General features: G+C 43.7%; 1 protein-coding gene across 1 annotated transcript in view; it reads left to right on the top strand.

Moving 5' to 3' along the window:
• The first annotated feature begins 1317 nt into the window (after positions 1-1317).
• ARHGEF4 (Rho guanine nucleotide exchange factor 4) overlaps positions 1318-18156 on the top strand; it is a 111824-nt gene continuing 94985 nt past the window's right edge. The window contains exon 1 of the mRNA XM_070801507.1: positions 1318-1600. Within this exon, the coding sequence (XP_070657608.1) occupies positions 1543-1600 (58 nt within the window). The 5' untranslated portion in view covers positions 1318-1542. The remainder of the gene's footprint in view (positions 1601-18156) is intronic.

The raw sequence follows: 18156 nt of genomic DNA on the forward strand, positions 1-18156 counted from the left end.
CTGGGCACACACATTGCTTAGGGAAGGAGATGGGCTACAGGAAACCGACCCCAAGTGGAGGGAAGCGGAGAGAATGACCACTTTTCCAGCATTCACCCTACACCAGCTAGTATGCTAGGGCATGGCAAGGACCTCTCATTTCATCCTGACCATCGTTAATACTTATTCTGCTTTACAACCAGCTCCCTAGAGCTTGCAGGAGTGCTGAGCCTGGGAATGGGGCTGTCGGCAGCCCTGCTTAGCCCTTGTCAGTAGATACTGGGACGTCCTCTCACACTTCTCACTGATCGTCGCGCGTGTTTGGAGCAGTAGAGGTACCTCACCCTCCCACTAGGCACACTCCAAGAACCTACAGAATGCTTACGGGTATGTGGGAGAGTTGGAGGAAACGCTCCGTTCTCTAATCCCTGCCTCCGCAACAACAAAATTTGAAAAACCCTAGAATCCTTGGCTCTTGGTTCTATGTCATGTGCTTTGTGACTCCTATTTTCGATTGTACCTGTCACTGGACTTTGCCAGACACTTTCTAAAATTATTTGGCGTGGACCATGCCTCTACTTTTGATGGCAGAGCACCACCGCCATACTCCTGCTGGCCTGCTGGCCCGAGGGGCGTCAGTGCCGAAAGTTCCCCGCGCACCGCTGCGTGGCAGACCCGGAGAGGAGGGACGCGACGCCACCAAGCGCGCTCCCCGACCCGGCTTGCGGGGCTGAGCGTGGCCTCCTGCCTACACTCCTGCCCAAGACGGGCAAGGACGCGTTGGATCCTGTAGGGGGAAAGCCAGCGCCCGCCAGCTCTCCTCACTGCCATGGATGCGGGGTGTCTGGGACGCCTCCTTCCAAGGATGCCCCAGTCCTAACCCACGCGCGCGAATGCCGGCGGCAGGGCACGTCCCTGCGAGGACCGAGAACTGCCCGGGGCCCAGCGCGCCGCGCCCGCCGCCGCCGCCCCAAGTCTGCGTGCGCGCCTGCGTGAGCGCGTGCTGACCGAGCCCGCGACCCGCACCGGGGTCGGCGCCGCGGCTCAGCGCCCGCCGGGCGGCCGGGAACGGGCGACAAGCACATGCGCGCATCCTGCCCAGTGGACACCCGGCCTCGCCCGAGCCGCGCGCGCCCCGCGCCCGCTGAGGGTCCCCGCCGCCGCGGCCGCAGAGCCCCCGCGGTTGGCGGCGGCCGGGAGCCTCCTTAGCGGAGCCCCATGATGTCAGCTGGCCCGGAGCGGCGGCCGTGCGGCGGCGGGGATGGGGCCGAGGACGCCGCGCGGCCGTCTGCACGCCCCTCGCCCGGCCCGGGCCCCGGCTCGCTGGCCCCGTCGCCCGGCAGCCCCAGCGCCGCCGCGGCCCAGCCGCCCGCGAACCTGTGGCTGGAGCTCGGACCCGCCTGCACGAGAGCGCAGCAATGCCCGAGCGAGTCGAGCGGGCAGACGAGTGGGGACCTCGGCACCAGCAGCAGCAGCGGCGGCGGCAGTAGCGCCGGGCTGTCCCCGGGCTCCGACTCGGACAGCAGCGGCGTGGTGTGCGGGGGCCGCGGCGGCAGCGGGGGCATGCGCGGCGCCCTGTCCCGCTCCTGGAGCCTGGAGAGCCTGCGCTCGGCCACCGCCGGTAAGGGTGCCGCCGCCGCCGCCCCTCGCGCCGCCGCACCCCTTCGGTTCCCCTCGTCAGTCCGTCTAGAGCGCCTTCTGTCCATCCCCCTCGAGATGATGTCTCCGCCCGCCCTTTCCTCCTGCACTTTTTCTGTTGCTCGTTTCCATCTTCCTCTTCCTTGGTTCCTATTGCTTCGCTCTTCCGAATCTTTGTTTTATCGGGTTTTCTTCTGATTTACCACCACCACCGCCCACCACCCTCGTCCCTTCTTTTAACCACTTCTGTTACAGCTGAGCCTAGTCGGCCCTCTTCCCCTTCTTAGCCAGTCGCGTCCTCAACTCGGAAATTGAGTGTTTACGGTGAGAATAGAATGTGATCCCTTGATGGGCTGTTTCCCTTCTCTAAACGTTCTTGACCGATGGCACAGGTCTGGCTTTCCGAACTGCAGCTCCTGGGTTCTGTAAAATAGGAGAGAGAAGAAGGCTCTCTGGCTAAGGATGGACTGGATTCAGTGTGTGTGGTCCTGGCTCCAGGACTGAGTCACTCTGCCAGAGGAAGGGCTCTCCTCCTGGACCCGCTGCAACTGCGTTTGCCGGAGATGGGATTGCTGTGGTGTCCCCTGGGACTAGTGGGCTCCTCTTAGGGCTCCCTTTCATATCCTAGGGACCGAGTTCTGGGTGCAAATTGATAGGAAGACATTGACCCTAAATATTAATTAAGCAAGGAAACCCAGAGTGGTGACCCTTGATTAGCTGTTAAACTATAATCTTTATATTTTACTTCTTAGAAACATTCAAGTTAGTTTTGAGCCCTTGCAGTGAGAGCTATAAAGGAAGACAGGTGCTGCCGGGGAAACAGAGGTAGTGCACCCATTATGCTTCTGGATGGGGGTTGGGGTGCAGCCTGTGAAAGCTGCAGGGCTCCAGATACACAGGGTTGTCTTGTGGTATCCCCTCCCCCTTCGTTGTGCCGTTCGTGTCCCCACCATTCCTGGATGGAGCACAGGCCAGGTTGAGGAGGAGTTCAGGTTGGCTTGAGTGTAAGACGACCAAGAATGGCAGATAAAGGGTTTGAACTCAGTAGACTTGAAGAAGGATGCCCACTCACCTGCACTGAGCACTCCATGACTCTAATCTGTCTTGTCTCAGAACAAACAGGGGAAACTCAGAAAAGTTAAATGACTCAGCTGTTGGTGTACCCTCCAATTTCAGAATTCTGCAGCTCCTCCCTCCCATCCCAGTTCCCTTGAAACTTTCCTTTCCCTCCTCTCCGGAGTGCTTAAATAGCCCTCAGTTTAAGAAAACCAAACTAGATGAATACCAAAGGGGAACTTTAAGCAAATTGGCAAATGAACCCTTTCTTCTCTTTGCCCAGATAACTTTCCTTCCACTTCTACAGTCAAGTGAATTACTGCTCCTCCTCAGCAATGGCAGACCGGCACAAAGAACCCCTGGGGAGGGCGGAGGTTTGTGTGGAGTGTAGCCCTGGTAGCCCCCAGGGCAGGCAGAAGGCAGATGAATATGGCAGAAGCCTAGGTTTATTGGACACTCCTGAGATCCATGGACTGTCTGGACTAGGCTGGGAGAACTGAGGCAGCATAGATGAGTTGAGAGATAACAGCTGTATGTGCATGAAGATGTAGGGTGGGTGGATGTTGGAGAAAGGTGGGGTGAAGGGAGACAAGGTAAAAGCTAAGGCCCAGAAAGCTTCTCAAGGGGCTCAGAGTTGCCCCTGCAGTGGCAGGGGAGGGTTTAAAGCAACATGATACTGGAAGAGTTGACATGAGAGTTGACATACTTCTAGTACATGTTCTGTACTAGAAGTATGAAAGGGTACGTGAACTCCGTATAGCTGTGGGAGTCCGTGGAACCATCTTTTAACTGAATTCCTAAAGAAAATTAAGTCCTGATGTCCAGAGGCACCGATTGTATGCAATGAATGAATTATATTCTTTTGAAATGGATATAACATCCTTGGTAGCATTCAAATAATTTTGGGGGTGTCTGTAGTTCAGTTGAGGAAATCTCATTGGAAAGGCTGCCATAGAGAACTTGATGGAAAAAAGAAAGGGAAGGTACATTTCTTGAGTAACTTCTACATATGCCAGGCATAAGGCTCCATGTTATTTCATTAACCACATAAAAATCCATTGCTATCCTACAATCCAGATATGAAAATAGGGTCAGAGAGATGCAATAACATACTCAAAGTTTCCCAGCTAGGTCATGTTTGACTAGAACAGCTCAGTTGGTAAAGAATCCACCTGCAATGCAGGAGACCCTGGTTCAGTTCCTGGGTCAGGAAGATCCCCTGTTGAAGGAAAAGTCTACCCACTCCAGTACTGTTGGGCTTCCCTTGTGGCTCAGCTGGTAAAGAATCCGCCTGCAATGCGGGAGACCTGGATTCAGTCCCTGGGTTGGGAAGATCCCCTGGAGAAGGGAAAGGCTACCCACTCCAGCATTCTGGCCTAGAGAATCTCACGGACTGTATAGTCCATGGGGTCGCAAAGAATTGGACATAACTGAGCGACTTTCACTTTCAGGCCTGGATTAGTGTGTCTTATCAGGGGACTCTGCTAGGTTTGGAGTGAAGCCTATGCCAGCCCCATCAGAGAAAAGCAGAATCCTGGGGCAGTTCACATATTGGAATAATGTCTTGGCTACTTGCCTGGTCACTGTTGTCTTTATTCAACAGCCAGGGCTATTTTTCTGGGTCCCAGGTACTCCCATTTTCAAAATGAGGAGATGGGAATCTAAGGTCTGACCTTTTTTCTAATCAACTCCATGACTCTAGTCAGAGATGTTGATTTAAGGTGGGTTCCTGCTAGTGGCTTCTCTTATGGCTCAGCTGGTAAAGAATCCACCTGCAATACGGGAGACTTGGGTTCCATCCCTGGGTTGGGAAGATCCCCTGGAGAAGGGAAAGGCTACCCACTCCAGTCTTCTGGCCTGGAGAATTCCATGGACTATATAGTCCACGGGGTCACAAAGAGTCAGACACAACTGAGCGGCTTTCACTTTCCTGCTAGTGAGTTTGCATTTATCGCGTATTGTATTTCTTTTTGAATGGTGACTCTAAGACAAAGTACAGGTGTGTTGAATTGAGCTGTGTTTATTGCTTAAGGTTAAGAATTACCAGTAAAAGAGCCTTAGCAAAACCTAAGTATTGGTGTTGTGATTTTTGTGATAGAAAATATTGCTAAACATTTTAAAAGCTGTCAGCAAGAGCCAGAAAGGCTAATACTTGAGACTGGAATTGCAGCTAACCTGCAGGGCAGAACATTAGCAGGGAATCCAGCAGAGAACAGTATAGACGTTCCTTGTTTCCAAAGACTTCTTGAATTTTAAATATCCAATCTTGACATTTTCCACTGTAATGTTACTTATCCTAATTTGGAGAAAGCAAATTCTGAAAATAAAACGTAGTTAACAGAGTAAAATTTCCATGGCTCTTCTTTCTGCTCCCTGTTCTCATCTCTCCTTAAGTGACAATAGCCTCTGTAGCCCTCTGCTACGCTATCACACTGCTGTTACTTGGCTGAGGTTTTTAAAATTCCTATTCTGGATGTCTTGTCTCACAGGCTTAATTCTTAATTCAGGCTTCTAGGGTTGACAGTTCTTACTACCTGTCCTTATGCATGATTTCTTGGGAGAGAACCCATGCTACATCTGCATTCCTCTTCAAGCCCTGGAGGTGGTTTCCTGGCTCAGGAGGGAATCAGACTCATGAAGAGACTGTGCCTCTCTTGCAATCAGACATTTATTTAACACATCATTTTCTGGGCACAGCACTAGGCACCAGAGATGGGAGACAAATCATCCAAGGTCATTGCCCTTGAAGGAATCACAGCACAGAGAGAGACAGGCAGTGTCAGCTCATTATGATAAGTGCTCTGATTGAAGTCAACACAATAGTTTGATGTGCCAGAACCACTCTCAGTAGATAATTCTCTAAAAGTGGTCATACTCATAGTTCCAATATCTTACAGTGAGAGGATTCAAGTTAAAACCTAGGCAAAAGGTACATAGGACAGAGTTCAGGAGAAATGAGGCACAGGCTTCCAAATATGCCCTTTCGTAGAATCCCATGGACAGTGCTCCATTCTCCTAGCAACATGGTGACAACATGTAGGAAGTATTGACGACCAGGGAAGTTCACCCAAGCCTTGAAGTCTAGGGTTTTCATTCTCAGTCAGTTACTTAGGCATGCAGCATACAAAAGACCAACCTTACTTATTTAATCCTCAGTCTGTCCAGAGGCCACTAATACAGTGTAGCTCAAGGGCCCTAGCACAAATCATATAATTAGTGTAAACTATCTGGCATGTTCCAAGGTCCCAGGTATGAAAGACTCTGTTAGTGGACAGGAATATTTTAAGGACTTAAGAGTCAGTCTTCCAGGAGCCAACTGAAAAATCAGTCCTTTTGTCAGAATATGCAAGGCTTGAACATCTTTGTCTTTACAGATAAGGAAGCGCAGAAGCAGTGTGTCAGACCCAACTTATTATGGGGGGCAGAGACAAGGAGGAAGTGGTTTAGAGAGACATGTCAGGAGGAGGTATTGCCTGAGACTTACTGCCTGCAAGTTAAGTGTGGTGAGGAGTAGAAAGAGCTTTGAGGGGAAAGGGCTAACATAAACAAATGCAGAACGATGTATGAAGGAATGGAACCTATGCTAACTGAGCACCTGTGCTAGGTACTGTGCCTCAATATGCAGGAACTGCAAATGGTATTGAATGAGGAGCATAGCAAGAAATGAGGCTGGAGACAAGAAGACCAGACTGTGGCTGTGTGCTAGAAAATGTGGACTGACAGTTGGAGCCATGGAAAGGTTTCAGGCAGAAGGTTGATGTGACCAAGTTGCTTGCATACTTTTTTCCATCTTTCTGTATTTTTCTTAAAGTTATACACAGTAAAAGTTACTCTCTTTGGTGTATAATGCTGTGAGTTTTGATACATTTAAGCACCTGTATAACCACCACCATAATCAAAATGTAGAACTTTCATCTCTCTAAAAAACTAAAGCTGCCTCTTTGCAGTCAACCCCTTCACCCACCTCCAGTTGCTGGCTAGGCTACTCTCTATACAGATGGCTTTGCCTATTCCAGAATGTCATATAAATGGAGTTATATCATATTTTCTTTTTAGTTTGGCTATTCTCCCTGACATAATGCATATGTTTTTGCCTGCATCAATAATTGATTTTCTCCTTTTAATTGCCAAATAATATTCCACTGAAAGGATGTACCACAATTTGCTTTTTAGTTCACTAATTGATTGACATTTGGGTTATTTCCAGTTTTTGTCTATAACAAATAAAACTTCTGTGAACATTAGTGTATGAGTCTCTCTATGGATGTAAGTTATGTTTCTCTTGGGTACATACATTTGAGTGAATTGTTAGATCATTTGGTAAATGAATATTTAACTTTATAAGAAACTCAGTTCAGTTCAGTTGCTCAGTTGTGTCCAACTCTTTGCAACTGCATGGACTGCAGCATGCCAGGCTTCCCTGTCCATCACCAACTCCCAGAGCTTGCTCAACTCGTGTCCATTGAGTCAGTGATGCCATTCAACCATCTCATCCTCTGTCATCCCCTTCTCCCCCGCCTTCAGTCTTTCTGAGAATCAGGGTCTTTTCTAAGGAGTTAGTTCTTTGCATCAGGTGGCTAAAGTATTGGAGCTTCAGCTTTAGCATCAGTCCTCCCAAAGAAATCCCAGGGCTGATCTCCTTTAGAATGGACTGGTTGGATGTCCTTGCAGTCCAAGGGACTCTCAAGAGTCTTCTCCAACACCACAGTTCAAAAGCATCAATTCTTCAGCACTCAGCTTTCTTTACAGTCCAACTCTCACATCCATACATAACTACTGGAAAAACCATAGCTTTGACCAGACGGACTTTTGTCAGCCAGGTAATGTCTCTGCTTTTTAATATGCTGTCTAGATTGGTCAGAGCTTTTCTTCCAAGAAGCGGGCATATTTTAATTTCATGGCTGCAGTCACCATCCACAGTGATTTTGGAGCCCCCCAAAATAAAGTCTGTCACTGTTTCCATTGTTTGCCATGAAATGATGGGACTGGATGCCATGATCTTAGTTTTTGAATGTCGAGTTTTAACCCAACTTTTTTACTCTCCTCTTTCAACTGTCATCAAGAGACTCTTTAGTTCTTCTTCACTTTCTGCCATAACGGTGGTGTCATCTGCATATCTGAGGTTATTGATATTTCTACCAGCAATCTTGATTCCAGCTTGTGCTTCATCCAGCCCAGCATTTCACATGATGAACTCTGCATATAAGATAAATAAGCAGGATGACAATATAAAGCCTTGATGTACTCCTTTCCTGATTTGGAACCAGTCTGTTGTTCCATGTCCAGTTCTAACTGTTGCTTCTTGACCTGCATACAGATTTCACAGGAGGCAGTTAAGGTGGTCTGATATTCCCATGTCTTTAAGAATTTTCCAGCTTGTGATCCACAGAGTCAAAGGCTTTGGCATGGTCAATAAAGAAGAAGTAGATGCTTTTCTGAAACTCTCTTGCTTTTCCTATGATCCAACAATTTGATGATGATGGCAATTTGGTCTCTGATTCCTCTGCCTTTTCTGAATCCAGCTTGAACATCTGGAAGTTCTCGGTTCATGTACTGTTGAAGTCTCTTGGAGAATTTTGAGCATTACTTTGCTAGCATGTGAGATGAGTGCAATTGTGCGGTAGTTTGAACATTTTTGGACATTGCCTTTCTTTGGGATTGGAATGAAAACTGACCTTTTCCAGTCCTGTGGCCATTGCTAAGTTTTCCAAATTTGCGGGCATATTGAGTGCAGCACTTTCACAGAATCATCTTCCAGGATTTGAAATAGCTCAGCTGAAATTCCATTACCTCTACTAGCTTTGTTCATAGTGATGCTTCCTAAGGCCCACTTGACTTCAAATTCCAGGATGTCTGGCTCTAGGTGAGTCATCACACCATTGTGGTTATCTGAGTCATTAAGATCTTTTTTGTATAGTTCTTCTGTGTATTCTTGCCATCACTTCTAAATATCTCCATTTCTATTAGGTCCATATCATTTCTGTTCTTTATCGTGCCCATCTTTGCATGAAATGTTCCTTTGCTATCTCTATTTTTCTTGAAGAATCTCTAGTCTTTCCCATTCTATTGTTTTCCTCTGTGTTTGCATTGTTCACTTAAGAAGGCTTTCTTATCTCTCCTTGCATTCAGATGGATATATCTTTCTTTTTCTCTTTTGCCTTTGGCTTCTCTTTTTTTCTCAGCTGTTTGTAAGGTCTCCTCAGACAGCCATTTTGCCTTTTTGCATTTCTTTTCTTGGGGATGGTTTTCATCACTACCTCCTGTACAATGTCATGAATCTCCGTCCATAGTTCTTCAGGCACTCTGTCAGGTCTAATCCCTTGAATCTGTTTGTCACTTCCACTGTATAATCGTAAGGGATTTGATTTAGGTCATACCTGAATGGTCTAGTGTTTTTCCCTACTTTCTTCAATTTAAGTCTGGATTTTGCAATAAGGAGTTGATGATCTGAGCCACAGTCAGCTCCCGGTCTTGTTTTGGCTAACTATATAGAGCTTCTCCATCTTCGGCTGCAAAGAATATAGTCAGTTTGATTTTGATATTGACCATCTGGTGATGTCCATGTGTAGAGTCATCTCTTGTGTTGTTGGAAGAGGGTGTTTGTTATGATTAGTGTGTTCTCTTGGCAAAACTCTTGTTAGCTTTTGCCCTGCTTCATTTTGTACTACAAGGTCAAACTTGCCTGTTACTCCAGGTATCCCTTGACTTCCTACTTTTGCATTCCAGTCCCCTATTATGAAAAGGACATCTTTTTTTTGGTGTTAGTTCTAGAAGATCTTGTAGGTCATCATAGAATCATTCAGCTTCTTCAGCATTACTGGTCCGGGCATAGACTTGGATTACTGTGATATTAAATGGAAACAAACAGAGATCATTTTTCATTTTTGAACGGAGATCATTTTGTCATTTATAAGAAACCCCAAACTTCTTTTCAAAGTAGCTACCATTGAAGTATGACAGTTACCATTGCTCAGAATCTTGACCATGCTTAGTATTGCGTTTTTTAACTCATTCTGTTAGGTATGTAATGTTTCATTTGGTTTTAATTTGTCATTTCCTAAAGACTATTGATGTTGAACATTTTTCATATGCTTATTTTCTATATTTATATCTTCTTTGGTGAAAGTACCTGAATCTTTTGCCAGATTTTCTTATTATTGGGTTTTGAGAGTTCTGTATACTATGTCCTGAGTACAAGTACTTTGTCAGATATTAGATTTGCAAATATTGTTTCCAGTTGTGGCTTGTATTTTAATTCTCTGATAGTTTCTTTTGCAAAGAAAAAATTTGTAATTTTAATTGGATTTAATTTATAGTTTTTCTTTTATGTATCATACATTTAGTGTTATAGTCAAGAAATCTTGACTGAACCTGAGGACACAAAGAGTTTTTCCTGTGTTTTCTTCAGGAACGTTTTATAGTCTTATATTTTGTACTTAGATCTTTGATCCATTTTGAGTTAACTTTTTAAGGTTTGAGATGAAGGTGAAAGTTCTTTTTTTTGCATGTGCATGTGCAAATGTTGTAGCACCATTTAATTCAAAAACTTCTTTCTCCACTGAATTGCCTTTGTACCTTTGCTGAAAACCTGTGTTTTCAGCAAAATCTGTTTGTGTCTGAACTCCCTGTTCTTTTCCACTGAACTAAGGGTTTGTTCTTTTGCCCATACCACGTGAGTCTTGATTGTTGTAGCTTTCTAGTAACTGTTAAAATCAGGTATGTAAATCACCTAATTCTGTTCTTGGAACCCTATTAACCTGACATCAGGCCACTTTTCCAAGAGAGCTTTGTAAACATTGACTCCATGAAGTCAGCCTTAACTACTCACAGTGACTGGTTACATTTGACTAGATCAAATCATTCCCAAATATGTCATTCTAGGCAAGGGTTTGATTGCATAGCCAGTGTTCCAGGTACTCCTTCCATTGACAAGGAGGATAGATTCTTATTGAACCTACACAAATAATTACATTGCTTTGAAAATAAGAATACTCAGTAAGAATTTTTAAATTCTGGAGGGGCCAGACAGGGAGAAAAAGATATCATTTACAAGTGTTTCACTTAACTTTACAAAGTATAGTCTATGCTATGCTATGCTAAATCACTTCAGTCGTGTCTGACTCTGTGTGACCCCATAGACGGCAGCCCACCAGACTCCCCCGTCCCTGGGATTCTCCAGGCAAGAACACTGGAGTGGGTTGCCATTTCCTTCTCCAATGCAGGAAAGTGAAAAGAGAAAGTGAAGTCACTCAGTTGTGTCCGACTCTTAGCGACCCCATGGACTGCAGCCTACCAGGCTCCTCCATCCATGGGATTTTCCAGGCAAGGGTACTGGAGTGGGGTGCCATTGCCTTCTCCTAAAGTATAGTCTACTAAGTGGCAATTTATGAGTTAAAGATAATGTGAGAAAAACAAAAGAGGGTTCTTGTACATCTAGGAGATAGAACATTAAAATGAAAGATCTGTTGAGAATTCATAATAATAATGTAATGGACAAGGAAATTTAGTTGTTTCTGCAGTGTACAAAGCAAGATAATGAATTCAGTTAAAAAAACCTGAGACATCATAACTATAAACATAATGACTAACTCTATTCTTAAAGAAGGCCATTAACATCACATCTAGTTTATTAAAATGGTTGAACATTTGCAGGGAATCTGTACAGAGGATGATCTTTGCAGAGGACAAATCTTCAGGATGTAAAAATCCTAACCAAATTATGTTATGAATATGGCAAGTATACAGTTAGAATATGACAAAAATATCTACATATAGATTCAATAAGTCTGAATCAGCTCTGTATATTAGCATCTGTATATTAATAAACATCAATAAAGCAAAGAACTAAAGAGCCTCTTGATGAGGGTGAAAGAGGAAAGTGAAAAAAACTGGCTTAACACTCAACATTCAAAAACTGAGATCACGGCATCTGGTCTCATCACTTCATGGCAAACAGAAGGAGAAAAAGTGAAAGCAGTGACAGACTATTTTCTCGTGCTCCCAAATCACTGTGGACAGTGACTGAAGCCACAACTTAAGACACTTGCTCCTTGAAAGGAAATGGATGACAAATCTGGATAGCATATTAAAAAGCACAGACATCACTTTACCGACAAAAGTCCATATAGGCAAAGCTATGGTTTTTCCAGTAGTTATGTGTGGATGTGAGAATTACCATAAAGAAGACTGAACACTGAAGAATTGATGCTTTTGAATTGTGATGCTGGGAAGACTCTTGAGAGTCCCTTGGACATCAAGGAAATCAAATCAGTCAGTCCTAAAGGAAAACAACCTGAATAGTCATTGGAAGGACTGATGCTGAAGCTTCAATGATTGGAAAAGATCCTGATGCTGGGAAAGATTGAAAGCAAAATGAGAAGGGATCGGCATAGAATGAGATGGTTAGATAGCATCACTGACTCAATGGACATGAATCTGAGCAAACTCCAGGAGATAGTGAAGGATAGGGAAGCCTGGTGTGCTGCAATCCATAGAGTTGCTAAGAGTTGGATATGACTTAGCGACTGAAAAACAACAAAGGGAAAGCCATGCAACTCTTCTGGCTTGACAGCTCTTCCCATTTGACTCATTAGTATCAAATATGCCTAAATATATCTAGCACTTGACTTTTTTATAAGGTGAGAGAACAAATGCATTATGATTTTCCAGGAGCCCTCTGGGAAATCACAAAGACAGTTTTAGGTGGAAAAGTCGTCATTTAGGATTTAATTTTGGAAACGTAAAATATCAAAAATTGTCACAAGATTTGAACACTGATTAAGTTGGATCTGGGTTACTGAGAACAGTACTTGGCTAACTTATAAAATATTTCTAAAATAAACATTATTGTAAAGAGCCTTATCTATTTCCTAACTAAGAAACTTTTGTTTTCTTAAATAATCAAAGTCATAACAAAGTCAGCATCAAGCACAAAGGAATGATTTTGATAATACATAGAATCTCTACTGTGTAGGCAGATTACACAGAAAGCAATTAATAACCTTCCACAACCTCTTACTAAGAGCAGACCAGTAGGGAATTCCCTGGTAGTCCAATGGTTAGGACTCCATGCTTCCATTGCTAGGGACCTGGGTTAGATCTCTGATCAGAGAACCAAGATTCTGCAGGCCATCTGGTGTGGCCCGAAAAAAAATAGCTGACCAATAATCTAAGAAAATGTTTTCCTTTTAATAGAACATCAAAATCTTTTTTTATCAGTATAATATTATATACTAAAGTTCCTTTTGAAAATCTTACTTAAAAACCCATCAACTCCTAGTCAGCTTTGACCATGACATAGACTTTGTGTATCTACAGATACAGATGTAGCTCTACTATATTTCTTATAGCTGCTGCTGCTGCTGCTAAGTTGCTTCAGTCGTGTCCGACTCTGTGCAACCCCATAGATGGTAGCCCACCAGGCTCCCTCCACCCTGGGATTCTCTAGGCAAGAACACTGGAGTGGGTTGCCATTTCCTTCTCCAATGCATGAAAGTGAAAAGTGAAAGTGAAGTCGCTCAGTCGTGTCTGACTCTTCGCGACCCCATGGACTGCAGCCCACCAGGCTCCTCCGTCCATGGGATTTTCCAGGCAAGAGTACTGGAGTGGGTCACCAGTGCCTTCTCCGTCTCTTATAGCAGAGCTTCTCAAAGTGGAAAAAGCGAACACATTGATTAACAGACCTAAATATATGCAGTCTCTCTGTAGCATATAAAAATAAAAAGCAAGAATACATAAACTTAACTTCTATTTAGTATCAATGATGCAGTATTCTATTTTACTGAAATTATCTAGATACCTTTGCCATTCAACAGTTAACTCCAAGGTTGAGTTACTTAAAGCTCTTAGAAATTATCTTCAAGCTGACATACTTCCTGTTGAAAGTTTGTCAGAATAATGACTCAATTTAGTTAGGTACAAATGTACATTTTTTATAATCTTAAACATTTAGTATATATGATGCTAGCTTATACAATCAGTAAGCTCATATAAGTTTAGGAAGAACATACCCAAGCAAAATTAAAATTTACAAATATATTATTTAACATGGATAGTTATTTAACACAAAGAAGACATAGCTCTGTTTCTTAAACCAAATATTAAGCTAGTCTTATTTGTCAAAAGATTTACCTAAATTTACTTGAAGTGTTTCTTAGTTTCTATGAGAATACCTCTGTTTTTCACATTGAAAATATTTGAGATTCAATTTCCTTAACTTCTGGTAATATTTGGAATATTCAACTTATATAAATATTTATTTCTAGGCCAATCAGAATAAAGCTTCTTTAAGAGATCTTATAATCTCAATTTCCCTGGTGGTCCAGTAGGCTGCAGTCCATGGGGTTGCGAAGAGTCAGACACGATTGAGCGACTTCACTTTGACTTTTCACTTTTGTATATTGGAGAAGGAAATGGCAACCCACTCCAGTATTCTTGCCTAGAGAATCCCGGGGATGGGAGAGCCTGGTGGGCTGCTGTCTCTGGGGTCACACAGAGTCGGACACGACTGAAGCAACTTAGCAGCAGCCAGTGGTTAAAAATCCATCTGCCAATGCAGGGAACATGAACTCAGTCCCTGGTCCAGGAAGATTCCATATGCCATGGGGCAACTAAGCCCACTGCAGCTACTGAGCCCACACACACAGCCTGTATTCCACAACGAGAGAAGTCACCTTAATGAGCAGCCCGGGCACCGCAACTAGAGAGTAGTCCCTACGCCCTGCAACTAGAGTAAGCTTGCAAGCAGCGACAAAGACAGCACAGCCAAAAATAAAACAATTTTTAAGAGATCTTATCATCTAATTTGGTTATACTATCTGGAGTTAGGAAAATATTCACGCAGTGAGAGGGAAAGGCTTTTCTGAATTATAAACATGTAAATACATAGATATACAGAGACAAAAACTTCAATTATACAATGTCAACTGTGAGTCACTCGTGATCCAGAAACATAAAACTCACCTGTCCAGATACCCACTTCTGGCTGGGCATGGAATTCTTGATTTGAACTTAAGGCGGAAAACTAACCAGATTGCCTGCTATCTTCCACTCAACAGAAACAGGTTCTCTATAAAACTATAGAGAACTTCATCTTCATCTATTGACAGAGATCACCAAATGGTCAGACTATGAAACCCAAAGAGTTCAGCACCAGAAATCAAGTGATTACTGAAAAGGTATCAGAATCAAATCCTTATCATGCTACTGATGGACGCAAGTCTGGAGATCAGGTGTGAAACATACCATTTTTCTCCGTCACTGACCAGGAAGGAGAGGCTCATCACCTGTGTGGAGTAAGCAGGGATCAAGGCAAGGTCTGGCCCTATGCAAGTCACAGCCCCAAAAGCGCCAGCAACAGGATGCACGGGGCAACTGAGGAGGTGGTTTTACTCAATCTGTTGTAATAGGGATGATGCACTTTAGTGAGGAAAGTCTCAAAGAAAAAAGGAGAAAATTAGGGGTTTTATAGAACAAGGGAGTCACTAAAGAAGGGCATACGTGGTCTTATCTCAGGATGTGGGAGAGTAGAATGGTCCTTTGTGACTCGCCCTTTCAAAGAACATGGAAAGATCACCAAAGGAGGCAGTTTCTCTGTTTTCTGTGGGCAGAGGGATCAGCTTGAACATTGTCAGAACTGTTGCCTCCTTGTCTATTTTCAGAAAGAGATTGTGTAGACTTGGGATTATTTTTTGTTTTGTTAATATTTGGTAGAATTCAAAGTGAGGCTATCTGAGCCTGGAGGACTTTGCTGTTGTTGTTAGAAGGTTTTTGTTTGTTTTGTTTGTTTTACTATGAACTCAGTTCTTTTCATAGATACAGGCTTATTCAGGGAATAAACCTTTGATGGTTTAAGATATTTCAAGGAATTGGTTCATTTTAACTAAGTTGTTGAATGTTGGGCATAGAGTATTCCTAATATTCCCTATTGTGTTTTTAATGCATTTACAGTCTGTTTTCTTTTATTTCTGTAATTGGTAATTTGTACTTTCTTTTATCTTTAAGTCAGTCTGACAAGAGGTTTATCAATTGTGTTGATTTTACGAAGAACAGATTTTGTTTCATTAATTTTTCTCTGTTGTTTTTCAGTTTTTAATTTCATTGACTTCCTCTTTTGTCTTTATTTCCTGTCTTTTCTTTCTTTGGGTTTATTCTGTTGTTCTCTTTCTAGTTTCCTAAGGTGTAAGACAGTTGATTCAAGACCTTTCTTCTTTTCTAATAGAATTATTTAAACCTATGCTACTGCTAAGTCACTTCAGTCGTGTCCAACTCTGTGCGACCCCATAGACGGCAGCCCACCAGGCTCCCCCATCCCTGGGATTCTCCAGGCAAAAACACTGGAGTGGGCTGCCATTTCCTTCTCCAATGCATGAAAGTGAAAAGTGAAAGTGAAGTCGCTCAGTCGTGTCCCACTCTTCGCAACCCCATGGACTGCAGCCTATGAGGCTCCTCTGTCCATGGGATTTTCCAGGCAAGAGTACTGTAGTGGGTTGCCATTGCCTTCTCCTTTAAACCTATGAATCCTCCCCTAAGCACTGCTTTAGCTGTATCTCACAAATTTTGATGTCAGATTTTAATTTTTATTCAATTAAAAATATTTTCTAGATTCCCTTGTGAGTGCCTCTTTTATCTATAGGTTACTTAGAATGTGTTTTTAACTTCCAAACTTTGGATTTTCCCAAATATTTTTTATTGATTTCAAGTTTGATTTGGTTAGAAAACATATTTTGTTTGATTTAGTTTCTTTAAAAAAATTTTAAGCTTTAGTTTATGGCTCAAAATATGGTCTATCTTGGTTAATGTTGGGTGCAAATTTCACTTTGAAAGGTCATTTTTGTACAGAAAACAAGTAGAGTCCATCAAAAATTGTACTGAGCTAGAGAGTGCTGGGTGGCCAGGCTTTGACAAAATTGATTGAGACACCAAAATGAGAGTAACAGTCTGGTCTTTAACCACTCACTACAATAGTGTAAGCAAGAGGAGAAAGCACTGGTTCCCATAATGTTCCCTTTTCCTGCATATCTGCACAGATGGAAAGAATGTCTCACTGAGGAGAGACCCCAGAACAGAGGACTCATTTTATAGACAGGGCACCAGGGATAGGCAGCAGGGAAAGGATAGGAGTACTGGATGATACTGGAGAAAAGTGTCTTCAAGGTTTCCCCAAATCTGAATATAGAAGCACCCGGGCTAGGGATGCAGCTATGTGTGGAGCATGGCCAGCCAAGAGGCCTGAGTCCTGATTGTAATCCCCCTCAGAGACTGCTGTGCATCAATTCCGCTGTGAATAGGGTACCTTTCCCAGGTAGAAGTCTGTGTAACTCCCTTTGGTCAGACCTGAAAGATCACTGTAGGTTTTTGACCAGGAGTTAGACCCCTTAAAGTCTTTTGTGGTTGTCAACATTGATGTTGCATGCATGTTCAGTCATGTCCGACTCTTTGTGACCCCATGGACTGTAGCCCACCAGGCTCCTCTGTCCTGGGATTTCCAGGCAAGAATACTGGAGTTTCCTTCTCCTGACCCAGGGATAGAACCCACATCTTCTGTGTCTCCTGCATTGCAGGCAGTTCTTCACCCACTGAGCCACTGAAACTTCCTGTGGTTATCTAAGCAAGATGTAATGGTGGCCATGAACTGAAACACTAACAGTAGGGAAAGACTTGAAAGTAAACTTCAAAAGGTTTAGTAGGAGGTATTGCCCAGACTTGGTAGTAGATTGGTGTCATAGGTTGGATTTCCTGGGAAGCAACCTCAGACAGAATTTAGCACACAGGATGTTTATTGAGTGTCTTTGGGATCAACATGCATGAAAGGAGAGAAAAGAGGGGGTAGTCGGCAAAGGAAGGAATCAGCTATGATGCAGATCCATCAACTGCCATGGCCAACTTCCCAGTTACACAGGAGCTAGAATGGTCCTTCACAGTTGTCTTAGCTTGGGCTGAGATGGTGAGGACTTTATCCTTCCATATAAATTGATTGTGGACCACTCCAGGAAGGGGCAGAGCCTTGGCTATGATGGCTCTCTGAAGGTGCAGCAGTCTCCGAGGGCACTGTCACTGAAGGCTACTTGTCATCCATTTCCAGCATTGGGGCAACTGCCCACAGAAAGCAAGAGAGAGGCACCTGCACCTCCCATGCATTTGACTTGGGTGCCCAGAGGGGTGGAGATGCTCTCGCTGAGGTAAGTAGTCCAGGACCAATAGGTTGTAGGAAGACGCTGGGTTATGTTCTGGACATGTTGAAAACTTGGGAATCAATAAACAGGATCAGGTACCCTTTTCCCAAGTTGTACAAAGAATCAGTTAGGTTATCATGTTTTCACTTTATGTATTACCTAATGCTTTGATGAGAAACACTGGGCTGGAAGAAGCACAAGCTGGAATCAAGATTACCGGGAGAAATATCAGTAACCTCAGATATGCAGATGACACCACCCTTATGGCAGAAAGTGAAGAGGAACTCAAAAGCCTCTTGATGAAAGGGAA

The sequence above is a fragment of the Bos indicus genome, chromosome 2 (genome assembly GCF_029378745.1).
Source record: "Bos indicus isolate NIAB-ARS_2022 breed Sahiwal x Tharparkar chromosome 2, NIAB-ARS_B.indTharparkar_mat_pri_1.0, whole genome shotgun sequence".
NCBI lineage: Eukaryota > Metazoa > Chordata > Mammalia > Artiodactyla > Bovidae > Bos > Bos indicus.